General features: G+C 35.6%; 3 protein-coding genes across 4 annotated transcripts; 2 read left to right on the forward strand and 1 right to left on the reverse strand.

Annotated features, from left to right (window-relative positions):
• Positions 1 to 3,067: 3,067 nt before the first annotated feature.
• Positions 3,068 to 6,776, forward strand: LOC109191407 (kinesin-like protein KIN-14U). Its single transcript, XM_019342055.1, has 10 exons — positions 3,068 to 4,009; positions 4,094 to 4,177; positions 4,273 to 4,434; positions 4,552 to 4,658; positions 4,750 to 4,931; positions 5,043 to 5,207; positions 5,286 to 5,489; positions 5,583 to 5,620; positions 5,710 to 5,837; positions 5,917 to 6,776. Exons 1-10 carry the CDS (start codon positions 3,796 to 3,798, stop codon positions 6,511 to 6,513), a joined length of 1,881 nt encoding a protein of 626 aa, XP_019197600.1. The 5' UTR covers positions 3,068 to 3,795; the 3' UTR covers positions 6,514 to 6,776.
• A 1,486-nt stretch (positions 6,777 to 8,262) lies between these two features.
• LOC109191410 (protein translocase subunit SecA) lies at positions 8,263 to 11,202 on the forward strand. 2 transcript variants are annotated; one of them, XR_002055912.1, is made up of 6 exons: positions 8,263 to 8,584; positions 8,727 to 8,875; positions 9,232 to 9,393; positions 9,771 to 9,886; positions 10,851 to 10,947; positions 11,026 to 11,202. XR_002055912.1 is itself a non-coding variant. In XM_019342058.1 (5 exons), the coding sequence occupies exons 1-5, from the start codon at positions 8,416 to 8,418 to the stop codon at positions 10,867 to 10,869; spliced, it is 615 nt and encodes a 204-aa protein (XP_019197603.1). In that variant the 5' UTR covers positions 8,263 to 8,415; the 3' UTR covers positions 10,870 to 11,202. The 2 variants fall into 2 exon arrangements, 1 of the variants encoding a protein (XP_019197603.1); XM_019342058.1 differs by having other exon boundaries at positions 10,851 to 11,202.
• Positions 11,203 to 11,757: 555 nt separating this feature from the next.
• Positions 11,758 to 19,679, reverse strand: LOC109191404 (serine/threonine-protein kinase EDR1). The gene is made up of 13 exons (XM_019342053.1): positions 19,063 to 19,679; positions 18,155 to 18,577; positions 17,187 to 17,284; positions 15,709 to 16,727; positions 14,865 to 14,905; positions 14,268 to 14,336; positions 13,993 to 14,093; positions 13,633 to 13,711; positions 13,419 to 13,517; positions 13,176 to 13,244; positions 13,028 to 13,077; positions 12,310 to 12,486; positions 11,758 to 12,198 (listed from the first exon to the last, which is right to left on the reverse strand). The coding sequence occupies exons 1-13, from the start codon at positions 19,510 to 19,512 to the stop codon at positions 12,063 to 12,065; spliced, it is 2,811 nt and encodes a 936-aa protein (XP_019197598.1). The 5' UTR covers positions 19,513 to 19,679; the 3' UTR covers positions 11,758 to 12,062.
• Positions 19,680 to 19,763: the final 84 nt, after the last annotated feature.

The following is a 19,763-nucleotide window of genomic DNA, read 5'->3' on the forward strand; positions in this document are numbered from 1 at the left end:
TGCAGTTTCATTTGATAATACAAAAACAATACGTGAGGCAGTGTCGGTTTAGATACACTGTAGTGTCACTCAGTTAACACTAACAACGCGTCGTTTCTTTACTTAAAGAAACGGCGCCGTTTTGATGCACGGTGCATAATCGATTATGCACCGCGGTCCATGATATAACGACTGGCTCGTTAGTCATACTATACTCATATTAATCTATGTTCGCATCGGGCCGGCCCAATTAAGGAAAAAAAATGCTTTACATAATGAAAGGTTCCTTGTTTACTTGCTTTCCTAGATCTTGTAGATCGACGGTTTGGAATTGCCAAGGGAAAACCTGTGGACAAATTCAAATCATCGATCTACCAGATCTGATAGATAAGAAGGCAAGTAAGATAGGAGCGATGTCATTTTCACAAATACTACGGACTTTTAAAATTTGAAATATTTATGAAAATGACTAAGGAAAAATGTGTTGTCATTTATGTAATTACGAGTGTGCATTTGAAAATGCTTGATATTGCATTCACGGATAACTGATAGTGTACTCAAAATCAATAATAGTGCACTCACGTGTGTACATTATTAGTTATCCATAGATAAACTATCAAGCATTTTCAAGTGCATTATTATAAGCTTTATCTTTTCTATCTTCTTTATATATATAATAAAGCAGAATCTATCCACAAAATTCTCCCTCCAAAGTGTTAATGCATTTTGATAGAAACAAGATTAGCAAGTATGAATGCATTAATTGTGTGGGTAGATGTGTTTATACATATTTGTTTTGAAGTTATTATGTGCATTTATATTTATTATATCTCTATCTCTATCTCTATATCTCTATATATATTAAAGCAAAATGAAGTAGGGAAAAAGTTTATTGTGTTCAAATTTATTGGTGAAGTTAAACATAGTTCTTTACATAAATAATCTTTTTCAAATGATTAAGTTTTTGGTGAAGATTTTTGACAAATATTGCATGTTATTTTATTTACAAATTTTATTTAAATACGTTAGTTATATAATTAAAGTAGTTATTTCAAATTCAAATTTAAATTCAAATAATAATAGAAATAACAATAAACTTTAAAATCAACATAATAATAACATAATTAAGCTTTTACAAATATTAAATATTACATTTTTAATAAAACTAATTATGAGTTGAAGAACTCAAGTACGTTTTACTGTTTCCACAACCATTACTTTGCTAATTTAGAGGATGTCAAAATTTTAATTAATAAATTTATTAAATTAATAATAGTCCGTGCATCGCACGAGACAACTACTAGTTACAAAAATATCAAAGCATTTTTTTATTTTGTCATTAATTTTAAGCCATTGATCATTATAAATGGATGAACGAAACCATTCTAAATACAATTTTAAAAAGCATAAAATGATAGAATTCACCCAATTTAATGAGTTCTACTATATGTATTATCATATCTTATTCTATGATGTGGCGAACATTGATAGATTATTTTTTTCATGTAGATCCATGTAAATGTGTCTACATCAAAATTGGAAGTGTGAGAGTAAAAATTGAGATTATAATGAAAATACATATACTATTTCCCCAGTTTAATAGATAAATTAATTCACCTAACTTTTTGTACTGTTGTGATATAAATTTGTACTTCGCATTTAAATTTGACTAGTGTAAAATTAAAAGGATTGACCATTTCCCACATTTATTAGTCCTAGTGACGAAGTATTCCTCCCAAATGTAAACAATAATGTAACATTTACAAATTAAATATGGTAAACAATAATGTTCATAATAGTAGTCATTGTTATGAAAGGGATAATTATAAGCAACAACAAGAGAGATTGCACAAGGATAGAATGGAGAGAGTAGGGAGAGAATTTTATTAATATCTTCAATGGTGTCTCTTATATATTTACATATATATGAAATATATGAGTCTTTACAAATTTAACCCTTAAGTACTCCATAGTACACTTGACCCTTCATTTATATAGAAATACAATAACTGGAATAATGACTACACAATAATAAAATATTCAAAACAATCATAGATATTTTATACAACCATCCACCAAAAAAAATAGATATTTTATACAACCAGGCTGATTGTTTTCTTCTTCTTCTTCAGTCTTTAGATAATAGTGTGATTAATTATGTTCATAACAGATCAAGACTATGTGGTCTAATGGTACCTGAATTGGATTTTTATTTGGAAGGTTATGAGTTTGAGCCTTAGTGGAGGTGTTATTGGTTTGTTTTTTTTTTTTTTTGTTTTTTTTTTTGTTTTTTTTTTTCAGTAGGTTGAGAAAGTATATGAACAGATACTACAATGTAATAGAGCCAGTAACATTAAAAAAAAATGTTCGTAGCAATGAATGATATAATTTACCCTGACTTTCTGATTTCTTTAATCTAAGATATGAGTTGATTTGCTTTTCAAAAAAAAAATGTATACAAAATATTTTCACACATAAACAGTTAAAACTCATAATAAAATTTAAAATAGTTATCTTTATTTTTTTAAAAAAAGAAAAATACAAAATTAGACTAATTTAATATATACTCCGTATATTTTTATTAAAGAGTTAATTTCATTTTTAGTCATATATTTATATGTGACAATCCATTTTTAGTTTTTTTTTTTCAAAACATCAACTTTTTATCCTAGTATTATTGTGGCATGACCATTTTTATCCTCCATCAGCAAAAAAAAGTTTAAATTTTGTCAAATACAAGAGCATTAGACTTCAATTTTGATTTTTTTCAAAAAATAAACATAAAAAATAACGGGTCAACCTACTTTGTATAAAAAAAATCAAAATGTCCTTGTATTTAACGATATTTCAATGATTTTCTTGACCGAAGACAAAAAATGGTCATCTCATAATAATACTAGGATCAAAAATAAATATTCAAATAAAAAAGGACTAAAAGTCAAATGTCACCATAAAAAATAAAATTAACTCTTTTATTAAATAATAATGAGTAAGAAACGTGTAAAAATTCCAAAGTGTAATAATAACACCTTTATGGGGCTGTCTCCGCTCCTCAGTCCTCTCTGTCCTGCCTGGAAAACACTTTTATTACTACAATTCTTGTTTTTGTTTTCTCAATCTCTCCATTGCGCCATAGATAGATCTGAGTACCAAATAGAAAGCAACGTATTCTAAAGATAAAAGATTCTTTCTCTCCCAACAAGAGAAGTCAATTAATTTATTGCTTGCCAAGGCAACCTCCCCAACTGTCAAAGAAAAAGCTTTTCCACCTTCGAATCAGAGTCCTCATGAAGTGATCAATCATTGACATTAAAAAAAAAAAAAAACTAGTTAAAATCACCATTCATTACCCTTTACAAATCTAGGAAAACCCATTTTCTCATGCTTTTTTTCTTTGCCATAAAAAATTGAAAACACATATATCATTTCCTTCCCCCTCTTGGCCCCTTCTCTCTCTCTCTCTCTCTCTTTATTGTGCCATGGCTTCAGTTTTACTCCACTCCATGTAGATTGTATTTAATGTAATATTTTATAGGCCAGGGAGTCAGAAACTGCCCTTTGTTAGTTGATCTTGCAGTTTCTTCATGTGCTTTTCTTAGGATACTGTTAAGCACTCCAAGAAAATGCTCTTAACTGCTCAAGAAGGGTCCTCCTTTGCAGAATTCCTGGTGTTTTTTTCCACAAAAGACCAGTATTTTGGATTTGGGTATCTGGGTTTTTTCTAAGGATTCCAAATTCTTTCAAAATACACAAGATTTTTTTTTTTTTTTTTTTTTTTCTCTCCTGTTGGGGTTTGTGTTTGGTGGGTCTTGAAGAATGCTTATTGCCACTGAGGAGGAGAAGATCTCATTGCCTGTGGCAAATGGTGAAGAAGTGGTGAAAATGAAATCACCTCTGATGGAGTCAAATCTGGGCTCCATTAATGGTATGCCTGAAGCTTCTGAGGAGTCTCCTGCAACTTCCATTGATGTGAATGTAGTTCCAGAGGATGATAAGCATAAGCTTGAGCAGAGAATCTTTACTTTAGAAGGTTACTTTCATTGGGTTTTTATATATATATATTTTTAATGATTTTCTGGATCTGGATGGGTGGTAATGTTCTATAGTCTTGCAGGGGAAATTGTGAATTTGAGACTAAAACAAAGATCTTTGGATGAAAGAAGAAGAGAAGCATTGAATAAGATAATAGACATCAAAGGTGAACTCAGTTTGATACTTGTGTTTTTAAATCCTTCCTGCTTATATATATTTGATATCTGAGTTGCTAAAAGCCAATAATCATGGGAAATGTAGGCTGCATTAGGCTATTTTGTAGAGTTAGGCCATGTTTACCAACAGATAAGAGGAGAAATCATCAACCCCTTTCAGTTGAATCAGAGAGGATTGTGGTTAGATCTGGTTCAAGTAGGAAGGAGTTTGGATTTGATAAGGTTTTCCCCCAGGAATCAAGCCAAGGTTAGTGATATTATCTTTGAATTCCATTGTTGAACCACGTAAATCTTGTCTTCTTTACTTTCTGCCATTATTTTCGATTGTTTATCTCAAGACTAGTATATTTTGTACATTCTGTAGAGGATGTGTTTGTTGAGGTTGAGCCAATTCTACGATCTGCGCTTGATGGACATAATGTGTGTATATTAGCTTATGGACAGACTGGGACAGGAAAGACATACACAATGGTCAGTGAAAACGCTAATTTTAACTCGTTTCCCATAATTCGTCTTTCGTTATCAGTGACACAATATAATGCACTTTTGGTGTAATGTTTAGGATGGAACTAGCGAGGCTCCTGGGATCATACCTCGTGTTCTTGAAGAGCTGTTTCGCCAAGCCTCTTTGGATGGCTCTACTGATTATACGTTTTCGATTAGCATGCTGGAGGTTTACTTGGGTAATCTCCGCGATTTGCTTGCTCCGAGGCCTTCCTCCAGAGTATATGCTGCATCGAGATGGTAATTCCCCCCCACCTCTTCACAGAAAAGAATCGAAGAAAAATAAAAAAGAAACCTTTAGTTGACTTGTTTTGTGGTTTGTGGTTTGTGGTTTGCCTTACTCCACTACAGCATTCTGAATATTCAAACAGATTCGAAAGGATCGGTTGATATTGATGGCCTCACAGAAGTGCAAATATCGAACTTCACCAAAGCAAATTGGTGGTACAACAAAGGGAGGCGGGTGAGATCCACTTCGTGGACCAACGTCAATGAAGCATCTAGCAGATCACATTGGTGGGTATAAAAAACGTCGGTTTTATACTCCGTTTTTCAGTGTGGTGGTTACATATCTCTTTAGTTTTATGTGTGTAGCTTAACAAGGATCACCATATATCGCCCCCGTGATGCACAAGTAACCAAACTGTGGATGATTGATCTCGGGGGCAGTGAACGCTTACTTAAAACTGGAGCAACTGGACAAACTCTCGATGAGGGAAGGGCCATTAATCTCTCCCTCTCAGCTCTAGGCGACGTAATTGCAGCCTTACGAAGAAAGAAAGGCCACGTTCCTTACAGGTTATTATATGATTGAAAAGTTACTTATCATAGCTTCTCGATGTGTTGTGTTGTGTTCTTTTGACCAACCAAACGACAATCTTGTTATTGCAGAAATAGCAAATTGACTCAAATTCTCAAGGATTCTCTAGGTACATTTACATTCTTTGATTTATTTTTCCAAGATTGAGAACTGTCATTGTGGTTGCAAAAATCTGATCTTTGAACTAAATTGAGCTAGGAAACGGTTCGAAAGTGTTGATGTTAGTCCATGTAAGTCCATATGAAGACGACATTGTTGAGACCGTCTGTTCGTTTAGTTTCGCAAAGAGAGCAAGGGCGGTGGAGTGCAACCGAGACCTTTCAGAAGTAATCATCTTTGTGTTTGTAATACAAATAAATTGTTTATCATGAAACCATGAATTATCGATATGTCACCTCGTTTTAGGAATCCAAGAAGAAGAAGGAGAAGAGGATTGCTGAGCTCGAGGAGCAGATGATGGAAGTTGAGGAAGAATGCGAGAACCTAAGACACCAAATAGAAAATGTCCAACTTTTACTAAACGAAAGCAAAAAAACTTTCTCGGTGTACTATGAACTTCCTGAGGATGGTGAAAAGAGCCCGAATAGCCCAGAACAGCAAGACTTTGGTGAAATCATGGAAACCCCGAAAGCATCAGAGAAAGCGACGAGAAGAAGCTCTGCAAACTCGATGCCTCGGTTCATGACCTCTACCATGGCCAGTCGCCAAAGAGAGAGCGCTGCAGAGAGGCAAATAATTAACAGCAAACCGAAAAGTCTGAGATCTTGGGCTAAAAGTTCAGTACAAATCTCGGGTTCCCACTCAATCAGCTATTCAGATCCCACCTCGAAACACTTTCTGAGAAACGCACACAAGAAGACTGGATTAGGCGAGACGAACAGTATTATTCCTATGGAGGATATGGAAACAAAACCGCGAGGCAAGGCTACTGCTGCTGCTTCGAATCCCAACTCGAGAGTTATGGTTTGTCACCATAGAAGAAGGATGTCTGATTGCCTCTAGCTAACATAACATAGTGCATAGAATTCACAAACTTAGTATTAACAACTTTTAGATGGTTTTGGTTTTTTCCACAGTAAATTAAGGTTTGTTCTTAGGATTGGTGTGTGGTTTTGGTCAAGGATGTTGAATTATTTGCTATATTTCACTGGTTTTGTTTCTCTGGCCTCATACAGATTTCAGTCATGGTTTTTTTTTTTGTGATTGTTGTAACTTACATCAGACATTGTGTAGTGTGTATAACAATGTTTTTTTTTTTAATTGTATATTTACTATTTCATTTTTGTATGGAATTGAATATTGATTATTTTATTTTAAATCTTTATTGTATCTGGTAGTGCTCTGCACAAATGTCTACAAGTATCTCATATAACGTGCACTCATTCTTGAGTTTGATGGATGCACGTTGTTTAGTTTGATCGCACATATAATGAGCATTTTCCTTTTTACAATGATGAACATGATAAGCGACTTATCAATCTTCACTTGTTATCAGAATTGTAGGTGATAGGGATTATACTTGACCATATCATATCGTATACGAGGTTGGTACCGGAGCGTTTCATTATGTGAAGTCACTACTGACCACGCTCGTAGGACCGAGTGGGTATTCCCTCGCCAACAGTGCTTGGACTTTATTATTCCACCCCGACCATATTAGGTTGTGACCGTCTACCCGACCTACACCACTTAGAGCTTTAAGCTCGCTACACTTCATTAGCCAAACGCAGTAACAGTGGGTCCAAGAGAGTTAGGAATCTCAAGACACACGGAGGGACTAACGAAGCCTCTGACCCTCACCTATGCATGCGTTTCACGTGCCACACGTGCCGAAAGACCGATATGTGTTCCCTCGCATCTCTTATAAATAGCGCATTAAATGCAATGAATATGAGACTTTTGGACATTTCTATCTAGCCCTATTTAGAGCATCATTATCAATTGAGATATTAGATGAGAGAATGTAAGAGTGATTAGGAAAGAGAAGATAGGAGGGGAAAGAAAAAAGCAAAATTGAATTAAAAATAAAATAAAATAAAATAATTAGCACTCTCAGGCGCGCTTGAAGCGCCATAGGACGACTGCAGTGCACGTGCCCGGCTTTTGACAAGCTGTGCGCGAAACGCGCTCAGCCTTTCCTTTTCTCCTTTATTTATTTATTTATTAAAATTTTGACATTATTTTGACATTTGCAGGAGTATTCTTTTTGAATTATCACATTCCCACATCAGCTTTGCTCTTACCCGTCTTATTCCAAACTTAAATATTAAACCAACAAGCAAACTAATTGTACCATTCCCACATCATCCTCTCGTTGATCTTCGTTTTGTGCCTCGTAGTCGTAATATGATTGCTCACTACTTAGCTAGACATGCTTTAAGCTTTATGGGCGAGGACAGAATTGAGTTTTTGACTCTATTTTCCGTTTTATTTCTGCTCACGTGTGTATGAATAATTTGATTTCTTAATATATGTGTTGGTTTTTGATTTTCAAAAAAAAAAAAACAAAAAACCAACAAGCAAACTAAATAATGATCCACCTACGATCCAATCTCATAACTTGTACATATTCGTGGAAACCATCCTATTTACCACATCAAATGTTCAAATTTGACCGCCGCCCATCATAAGCTTGATGTATACATATAATTCATGTCTTATACTCTCTTATATGAGTTTATTCCCGAGACAATATATATATATATTAATCAAATATTATGAAATTGTAATATTTTTAAAAGAGAAAATGTACTCGTAATAATTTAGACGGAAGTTTTTGCCATAATTCATAAGCTTCCCAAACCTCAAAAACCCCTCCCTTTTTCATTCTCTCCTACTCCGTATTTCAGTCTTCCGATTCTTAGGAGCAAACGCATTGATATATATATATATCTATACGTATATATGCTTCGGCCTCGAATCTGTTTGCTGTACTCAGGCTACCGTCAGTGCCGCCATCTGGCTCCGCCGCAGCAGCGGTGGATCTCCTCCACGCCGCAGCTAGCTTCATGGATGGACAAAGTCAAATCCGTCTTCACTGGTCAAAAACCCTCAAAGGACTTCACTCTCCTATGTATAATCCCATCCCTTCTGCCAAACCAAGACGAAGAATATCAATTATTTAAGCTTTCATTTTCATTTTATAAACCGTATTTACCGCAGAACTGCGGAGGTATTGAATTCGAAACTTATTTTGAAATTTTATGAATGTTCAGCGTTTGCAAATGAGCTGAGCAATGCGAGGAAGTTATCAAATTGGAAGCAGTATGTCGTTGGGAGAAGTAGTGATGCTACCTTCGCAGATGCTTTTGCTAGGCAGGAAGCCATTCTTAGATGTCTTGGTGGATTTGATCCCACTGGAGAGGTTTGCTACCATTCTTTTGCTTCTTTTCTTGTTACAAATCGTTGTTAAAGTGAATTGAAAAGCATTCAAGTAGATCATGCCTAATTCAAATCCTGTGGGTGCGAAATGGCTGCATTATTGTTCATTTTCAAAATCTTTGATATTTTGGGTTTTATTTAGCTGCATAATTCTGTTCGCATAAATAATATTGCCAATACTTTGGTGGAAAATGTACAATTAGGTTCAAAAAAGTAAATATGGACTAGAGAACAGTAAGGCAAGTCCTAGACTCCTAGATGTTCAATGGCTTACAGTGTGCTGCCCTGATATCAGCATTTGGAAACAAACTAGTTCGTTCTTTATATTTTTGCTTGTAGAATCTTCAAACTAGTCACAAGCAAGAGGCAGCAAAACTTTGTAAGTGCACGATAACAGAAGTTGAGAATGCCTTGGCAAAATATACTTGGGCGAAAGAAGCACAAAAGAAGCTTGAGAGGTTGAAGGAAGAAGGAAAGCCCATGCCAAAGAGTATGGCTGAGGTAAAATGCATTGAAATTTTAAATACCACTTTGATGCTTTTGTTTTCTTAGATCTAATGTTATGTAGCTGGTTGATACATGGTTATTGCCCTCCAGTTTCTTCTTCAATTTAGTTGCATTTGGAATGCATGTTAAAATGAGCTTATGCCACATTTCTTCATAAAATTTCCAATTGGTCTACAAACATTCAAGCTACTTAAATGGAATTTGAGATTCCCCACTGTATGTATAAAACTATTTAAGTTAACTGTATGCTGAAGAAACTCTTGATTGATTATAATGCCATCGGTTAACCATTTCTTCTCTATTGTTTCCTCTCAATTGGTGTACTCTCATGCAAGGTTGATTTTATGATGAATGACGTTTGATATCAACAGGTTCAACAGTTGATGGGATCAAGTCCATTGGATCTTGCACGATCAAACTTGGCCAAGAGTGGGCAAATTAGTAGGAATGCACTATGCCCTTGTGGTTCAAAGAAAAGATATAAGCGGTAATTTAAAATTTATATTTTTGTGTTTTTAACTTCTACACAGGATGCCATTACTTCTGTTCACTGAGTAAATAGTTAAATTCATCATTAGTGAGTAAAACGTTATTTCCTATTACTAGGTTGGATAGAATATTTGGCTATTTGCTACACATAACACGTGGAAAATAAATTCCACTTTTGGGTTTGTCTTACCTCATAGTCTAAGATTGGGTGACTGCCCAAGACCGTAATTGCAAAAGTGAGGCTAATTTCCTTGTTTGTCTTGTCTAAATACACTAAACTGCTTGCAAATTTGAAATGTTGACATTATACTTAACCTACTAACTATGGCATCATCAATCTGGATAAGCATTGACTAGGCTATTGTACCAAAGACCGTTGCATAGTTACTTTATGCACTCTGCAATTAATGGTGCCTTTTTAAAAAAAAAAAAAAATGGTGATAAAGGAGTTGACCATTTAGGAACAAGCATGGACTCTGAGTTCCTTCATCCTCACTAGTAATATCTACCAGAATAACATAGTCTTGTGACTATGTTGTGTAGAGAAATTGTTTAGACTTTTCCTTGTCAGATCCTGTTGCATAACAAGTCCCACTCCCCCTCCCCCACACCCAACCACCTGCAAACTACACCGGTAATAATAATCACTCTCCCATTTTGTATGTCTTATTTACTATTCATTAAGAAAATGAACTTTTTTGGTTTGATTATTTTCTTTAACAAATTCTAATAATTTTCAAAATTTGTTTTTTGTGTGTTTATGTTAAGCCTTGTTATCCAAACAAGACATACAAAATGGGATAGGATAGAGGGAGTAATAGTGAATAATCTAATTAGGAAAACAAGCACATGTACATAAAAGAAATGCTATATATATATATATATATATATATATATATATATATATATATATATATATATATATTTTTTGACAATCATGCCAGTTGTTGTGTTGTGTGTAGGTGTTGTGGGAAGGATTAGAGCATTGAAGGCAGCAAAGAATAAGTCTTACGGCTACACATACTTGGGATCCTTTGAATGAATTAGAATAGCATTGTGGATTTATATAAGTATTGTGTTCATTGGGGGTTGAGATCATTTGGAGAGTGGCTCAGCTAATAACCAACCCATTCTCAGCTGCAGAAAAACGCCATCTGACTTTTGTGTTGTCCTAATGCTAATTTGGAGGATTCCAGTTTTCTCTAGGGAAGGTCAGTTGGTGTGCTAATTTTGGAACAAAACTTCTTTTGGATTTGTTATTGACCTAAAAAGAGTTTTGGTTGGTACTTGAGAATAATAATCATTTGCTATGGATGGGTGAAAAAAGTTAAAACTGAATGAATATTGATAGTTTTTATGCTTCCATGATGCCTAAATTGAAATTCTAGCTACGACTTATTCTTTTAATAATGCAATGAATCGATGTATAATAATTTGGATTTGCAAAATTAGTCAATCAGTTTAAAAGGGGTGTCGAGTTGACGACTGTATGTGTATGTATCATTGTTGCAGAAATCTATTTAGGCGTTCCTAGGCCGTGAGCGATTTCTCTCTTAGCATCTGAGTTAACTTGTCCATTTTAACTAAGTTAACTCAGCCAACTTTGTCTTGTTAATTTTTTTCATTAAATATATACATTCACACCGTGCACTATTTTTTTTAGTTAGTTGTCTAGATACCTATCTACGTACTACTCTACCGTCCGACTAGCACTTACTGCCTAATGCTGGTATGTATATATGGTAAAATATATTTCAAAATTCATTCATTCTTAATAATGTTATTACCACAAGCCTCAAACGGAAGATGGAAAAGCAGACGTTACGCATGAAGAACAAAAAGAGAAATAGACATACTGCCTTGCCTGGGTTTGGGCGGAATACCAAAACTTCCTTAGCCGCAAGATTTAGCCAACACAGTAAAGTTTTACAGGTTTAAAAATCACACGTACCCAAACTTATATGCAGCAGCAGCATCCCACTATACAAGAAACACAACTAATATGCACCTTTCTACACTTATATTTGATTGATTGAGCTACACCCTCCCATCCTTCCTCCACGAATGACCTACTTCTCGTTTCTCAGCTTTGCATAGGGAGATGAAAATGATCCCTCTTTCTATAAAGAACAAATGATGCCGGCCGCCTTTTTATTGACATAAGAAGACAATCATCAGGGTGTAGAATTTACAGATATTTCTTGTGGCAAAGCTGAACTTGGCTGGTCCACATGTGAAGGAATCACAAGCCGCTGCAATGGCCTTAATGCCACTGTTAACTGTGCAAATGATGGCCGCAAATTTGGTTCCCTGATCATCAAATCAAATCAAACATATTATATATCAAACCACCTCTAATTTTCTATGGAGAAACTAAAATATTACACCAATTAATTCTTATGGCAGTGCATATTTACTCACATCTGCCAACATTCCCATATTATCCTTGCCACAAGTGGATCGACTTCTTTTGGGATTTCAAGACGCCGATTCTGGAAACCAACAGCCCCTACAACTTGCATAGGGTTCATCCCACTCCAAGGTAATCTCAGTGTTGCAAGTTCCCACAGAATAACACCAAAGCTATAAACATCACACCTGTTGAAGTAGCAATTTGGTAAATGTAATGTACTTAGCAGGAAAGTAACATTCATCACTTAAGCTGTGCAAACTATCACTCTTATTCAAGATTCAATATACAGCGACTCAATTGGTTTTTTATTGCAATATTGTTTCCTTGATGAATTTCCTATTTCTTACCACATTTATATGAGAACGCATAAACAGCCCTAATTAAACACACATGAACGCTTGACAGAAGAAAACGCCAGTAGAAAAGAAAAATTACTACACTATAACAAACAATTCTGTACTATGCTTCATGGGTAGTGTATATCACATCACTTCCATATCCAATTACAGCACATAAGGTACAGTCTTTAGTTATTAAATTGTATTTCAAATCCATGCAATGCCAAATAAAACAATAGGTGGGAAGAGGCAACAAAAATGTTAATGCTAGTAAAATGATAGCTAAAGAACATGAACATAAATTGGCACATAATAAGGTCAATACCGGATAAAGTAACAGATATTGCAATCAATAGAGAGCCTGGAAAGACAAGTAATTTTAACTCACTTTTCATTTGAAGGTTCATTACGTAGAACTTCAGGAGCCATCCACTCAGGCTACATAGGTCAAAATTGTGAACAGAATGATATGTTCAAAGCTTGGATATAAAGAAGAAAATAACCATATCAAATAAAAGAATATAGGAAATTCTTACCGTTCCAGCTGTTGATTTGGATGACAAGAAAGTGTTGTGTTTTAAGCGTGACAAACCAAAATCACACACCTATATATTAGATTGAAAGTTTTTGAGTTACTACATATACAAAATAAAACATAAAGCATATACATATTAATGAAGAAGAACAAACTAACATGGTCTATAGGCCTTTTGAGAAAAACCACATGGTATTATGTATCATGCAAGGCATCAACAAAGACCAACATTTGGAATACGCACCTTGACATTCCAATCATTATCAACCAATAGATTAGGGGACTTCAGATCACGATGAACAATAGTCGGTGTGCTTGTATGTAAGCAATTCATGCCCATTGTCTGCACAGAGAAAGTCTAATTTAAAACTAAGAAAAGAGAGACCAGTAAAAAGAATCATAGCTGACTGACTATCTGAAGTGGTTCAAAGAAAATGGTCTGGGCAATAATCCTTTACCACATCAAGAGCCATTTTGATTCTGCGTTTTTCATCTATTTGACTCTGAGGACGATGAATTATCCGGTACAAACTTCCTCTGAAAAAGAAATTACAATAATAATACTAATATTAGTAATCTCACATAAAGCATAGCAGCTTAGCACCATGAACAGAAATGATGAACAACAGCACTAATACACATTAAAAGCCAACATTAGAAAGCCTAGCTTCATTGTCAAATTATACTATGTTTCTCAGGAGTAGGTAATAACCAATTGCCAAGGAACCCCTTTACAAACAATCATGCTTTTGCTTTTATCCTACAGGGCTCTATCTATACCTACTAAATCATAATGTATAGCAGAAGGGTGAAAATACCGGGGGAGAAACTCAGTGATGATCGAAAGATTTGGAGGCCTTGTTACTGCACCCATGAAAAGAACTACATTTGGATGTCGTAGACGTTGCATGATCCGTACCTACCATGAGAAAAAATTGGGCCATTAAGTTTTTTATTCTAAAAGAAAAAAATGTTTAGAACACAGCAGTTAAAATGATGAAGATCTATCCCTTTAGAATATATAAGAACCAAATGAAGAGAAATTAGGCAGGGAAGAAGAAGAAGAAAGCAGCACAGGCACAGAGTTCCATACTTCTCTCTTAAACTCAGCCAAAGCAGCACCAGAGAAATCCTGGTCAAGGAACTTCTTGACAGCAACCTCCTGTTCTTTTGAATAAACCAAAACAGAAATGGATAAATATAATGATGTTCTATTATTCTTAGGAGATGTTAAGTCTGAGAAAAGAATCACACAAAACTAAGAATAATCATACTTGCAAACTGAAGACTTAGAACCCACTTGGGTGCTTTATTAGCTTCAGCAATAAAGTGCACCAGAAGTGCCTAGACTTAGAATCAGACCAGTGCAATTTTCTTAAAAAACAAAAATTAGAATATTCGATATCACTTATCTCACAATGTAAGATAAATAAAAAGAAAAAGAAGTTCCTGTTTCCAATGAAATAATGAGTATTGAATTCCGGCCATTGACATTATTTGAACTGCACCTTATAATTAAAAAATGGGTTGTCATGAACTTTTAGATAGTTTATTTTTATTTCTTTCTACCAACTGTAGCTTTAAGCATTTTACAAGTGACAAGAAAGAAGCAAGAGTAGTTAGGTTTTTAAGAAAAGGAAATGAGGAAAAATTAAAAAAAAAAATAAAAACAAAAACAAGATGAACGTACAGTGCCATTCCAATCAGCACGGTAGACCTCTCCATATGAACCTGAAAGCATATAGAGAATATACATAAAAACCAATAAAACAACCTAATACAGAAACCTTATCAAAAGATAAATACTGAAACAGCCTTTCCCGAAAGAATGAGTAGAACAATTGTTGACAATAAAAATAGACATGATGATTGTTGCAAAGGAAACTATGATTGCAGTTCAAGCTTTAGTTTTTATTCAAGAAAGATAAGTCACTTTGGAAGAGTGATGTTAAACTATTTGGGTTAAAGAATGGTACTTGTAAAGGTAAAGAGTAGGAAACCAAAAAAAAAAAAAAAAAAAAAAGGCCCTCCTTTCCACTTGGTAAACAGAAACTGGGCTTTACACTGCAACGCCCTTTTTTTTTTCTTTCTTCAGAACGGAAACACATGAAAGGAAGACGAGAGATTAAAAGCAGGTAGGAGCTACAAGACATTTTTTAAGGGTTATGACACTTGAAAACGGAATTAAGTGCAGAGAATTGAAATTTTGTTTGTGTTGTGTAAAGGTAAGTCCATAGAGGTGTTTAGTGGAATTTACAGCCTTTAAAGCTCCGACTAAGCATGCAGCTCCTCATGCTCTTTTCATGTCACCAGTTTCATGTTGTTTTCACAGCAAAGACATTTAATCAGAGAAAAAGACAACTTTATGCAGATTAGGTTGATATTCCGGGTTTTCAAAAAAAAAAAAAAGGTTGATATTCCGAATATATACATACATAGTATAACACTGTCATTAGATTTCATTAATAGACTATAGTTCATTTATGGCACTATTGATAGTATCTGTTTATTCATTGCAGATATATCAAAATTACCTAGTCCAATCCTTTCACCAAGAACAAGATCTTCCCATGGAATTTCACATTCATTCACATCATCAAGTACTGGATCAATCCAAGATGGACTCAACCCCCTTTTAGTGTTTGAATGTTCTGGCTCCTTCAATTTCAAATTTGTCCCAGTTAATTTATATTGTGTAATCTTTTTACCGTCATTCTGCATAGTAACATCCTTCACATGAGCTCTGGGTCTGTCTGTGTCATTACTTTCCAAGACCCCTTCCCTGTCATATGTTTGCTTATGATTGCTGCTTTGATTATCCTCAAGAGAGAACTTCCTAAACTCAGATTGAGTTGATGCCAACATTGAAGTGCTACCAGCACCAGGCATCATTGAGGTATCAGAGAGAACTTTCTGCGGTGTAGTTGAGCTGGAAGAAGCCATTGATGATGCATTATAATCATTAGCACCACGGTTGTTCTTTGGCAAAAGGCCTGGAGCCTCATTGCACGCATAGCGGTTTTTCCAATTCATGGGGACAGGAGGCCGACCTGCATTATTTTTAGGAAACTGCAACCCATTTTTATTATGAGCCAAGCCAGATCCTTTTATTCGAAATGGGTTAAGATCAGCAAAAAGATTTTTTGGGTCATCACTATATGGAACCACATTCACATTCACCCTTGAGCCATCACCGGCAGCATTAGGTCCACGACCTTTGTACAAGGACTTCCCAATTACCAATGACGGAATATGATCCAACTGGCTAGGACCTCTGCTGCCTAATCCTGATGAACAAGCGCCAACACCTGTATTTGAAACTAAAGGATTTGATTCTGGCTTCACTGGCCTCGTAATAGTAGAAAAATCATTTTCCATCTTATCACCCGAGGAGTTGGGTCTAGAGTAATAATCTCCAGAACCACTAGTTGACTGGACACTGGGAAGATTGTTCACATTTGGATTGTGTGGCTTGAAAGAAGTATCCTTTGCACTCAGAACCTCTGCTGGTATAAGTGTCCCAGGTGCACCCATGAGATCAACCAAAAACTCACTGGCAAAGAATAAATGTTGAGGATGTATAGAACACTATATAGCATAGATCAATGAAGCATATACATTCAAAAGATAGCATGTTGGTACATAACGTGAATTTTAAAAAATTAACAGGCATGCAGGCAACAACTAAGATTGCATCTCAGACACATCAAAAAATTCTCCCGCAAACAATTTAACATTGCTTTTTAATATACAACCTCTAAGCAAAGTGACAATACACGTGATTTCCTATGTGAAACCTGGATCTAAAACCAATCTAGGCAGACTTCTCAAGAAGTAATGCTTCAAATAAAAAAGGAATGTTAAAGGTAAGGCATTCAGAAACTCAACCAAAACAGGGATTAAAATGAGAGGGAGATGGTTTTGTGAGTTGTGATGTTGAAAAAACATATTCATAATGTGGTATAACACAAATTTCAACGCAGAATAGAAGAATGTGAATTTTGCAATTTACCTCCCATTAGGTAACTTTATGATGTTGATAACATCATCCTCAACACCCGTGTAACCTCTAACTAGTCTACAAGGAATTCCAACATGGTCAGCCAAAACCTGCCATTAAAAAAAAAAAAAAGTATTAAAAATTAGGTGTAACCGGGGACCTATTAGTATCCATAGCTCTAGGACTAAGAAACTAGCTCACTTAACCCAAGAACCAACATAAATTTTGGTTCCCACCCAGAGCTGAAGTTATTTTCTATGCAATTGTGGGGAAAAGCCTAGAGCAGTTGGCCCTTCACCTAAGACTATTTTTTATACCATCATAGTTGAGCTTGCCTGTTTAAAATCAGTAAATCACTACCAATATATGGCCATTGTGAGCTTTTAATTCGTGCATTGGCCAGTGTTGGAACCTCTTGAATTTAATGCAAAAATAACTAAAGAAACTTTTGCTGATATTATAACCGCTTTAATGTCACTGAATGTAGTTGAGGCATGGTATCTTTTTGGTTATGCATTTCATTTTTAAAAATTAGACAATTTCACCAAAAACCTTTTAGTCTAGTGGTATTAGCTTGTAACTCTAAGTAGAAGATCACAAGCTCAATCCCCACCCTCTCAATAATCTCCTGAACTCAGTGCACTTAGAAAATACCTCTTTATTTACTCTCACTTGATAATTAGGTAATCAATGACATAATGGTCCCATTCTTTAACAGTTTAACCTGACCACTATACAAAGAATCAGTTACTTGTATTTGCACTTCTTTGTGAATCTGAAGCGAGGAAATATGTCATAATTTGATGGCAAATACCCTCTAACAGTGTTAATTCATCAAGGTTACAACAAGAAAGTTTCATTCCTCAATGACTTTCTCATGCAGGTTTCTTTAGCATGTTAAAATAAATGAAAGCTAAATCTGACGATTCTGTTTGAAAAAAATATATATATCAATCAATACAAACTAATATAGTAATCACCTTGAAAAGCAAAGCACGATGACGTGACAGCCCAATATTTAGGGATCCTATAGGCAGCACACTGGTATGAAGAGAAGTTCTCAACTCCATGCTTCTTTCCATCCATCTAGTCAGTATGATATTTGCATCTTTCACTGGCCCACCCAACTGTTCTGTTACAAGTTCAGCAAGTCTCTGAACTAGCAGACCAACCTCACTGGCAGGGGAGTCTAACGCAATGCAATGTGCAATCTGCATAAGCTCCTCCAAGGAAGGGTCAATTTTCCGATTAACTATCACAACTTCGAAGTCAGAACTCCCACCATTTGTTTCCAGTTCAGATAGAGATGGCATTTTCCCTCGACTTGCAGAATTGTTGAAGAGGCTATATACATCATAGAAGCCATCAACAACTTTTTCCTCATAGTCAAGAACACTGTAATCCTAGTGAATAAAAGCAAACCCAGTTTTAAACAAATGGCTAGGGGTAAACAAATAACTAATGTGTAGCTAACAATCACTTGAAAATTAGAAACACAATGAAAATTATTTGAATCATAATACTAAAGGAGCAGTATAACTAAATTATTCACAATTCTCAACCTAATGATCACTAGATGTATTAAGATCCTTAACATCATAACTCATGAAGCAAAAAATTAATTTTACAAAATTAAAATTTCATAAAGAAGCCATTTACTTATCATTCTTGTACATACCATTCTAGAAATGTGCAATTGCCAATTATTAGTCAGCATATGTAGAATCCAAAATCCGTCATTTCAGAATACTGATAATATGAAGTTCCAATGGTTACTACTTTTTCTCTAATATATGGCAGTTTCTACTAAGCCTTAATCCCGTATCTACAATTAACAGATAACAAAAACCCCACTAGTAATCAATAGCTAAGGAAATTTAATACTCACCCAATACTGCCTCGACAGCAAGTCCGCAGTCGCTTCCTCCCTTTCCCGAGCCGAGTCGGCACCATATCTCCCTCCACCGAGGATTTGACCTTTGCCGGAGTCAACATCGCACCGAAAAGACTCCTCAGCCTGCGACGAGGAGACACTCAGGGCTAAGGCAAGTTGTATCTGGTAATCCTCCTCCGAGGCAAAGTAATCCTGCTGCCGATTGACCGGCGGCGCTCCTCCACCGGCAAGCGGCGCGGCGACAGTTAAAGCCGGCGGCGGCGTTGTTGAAGGACTCTGCGGCGACTGCGAGTGTGTAGAAGCGCGGTGATCGGAGGCACAAGACTGCGACGATGATGACGTCAACGCGGTCGAAGAAGAGGAGGAGGAGGAGGAAGAAGATTGAGTAGTCTCGTTCGATCGATTGGGGTGGTGAGGAGGCTTCTTCTTGAAAATATGCTTCATAGTTGTTTCCACTTTCTCTCTCTCTCTATTTCTCTATCACTCGGCTCTTCCTTTCTCTCTCTATATCTATATTGTATGTGTGTAAGACCAGGCACAGTAGAACTCTAATTCACTCTCTCTCTCTCTCTAACTTGACGGTGAAAATGGCATCTAAAAATTCTAAAGAGAGAGAGGGAGGGAAAACGTAAGGAAGTGGATTAGGGGCGGTTTAGGAAATGGGCACGGAGTTTAACGAAATTACAGTAATGACA

The sequence above is a fragment of the Ipomoea nil genome, unplaced genomic scaffold, assembly GCF_001879475.1.
Source record: "Ipomoea nil cultivar Tokyo-kokei standard unplaced genomic scaffold, Asagao_1.1 scaffold1622, whole genome shotgun sequence".
In the NCBI taxonomy this organism is placed as follows: Eukaryota; Viridiplantae; Streptophyta; class Magnoliopsida; order Solanales; family Convolvulaceae; genus Ipomoea; species Ipomoea nil.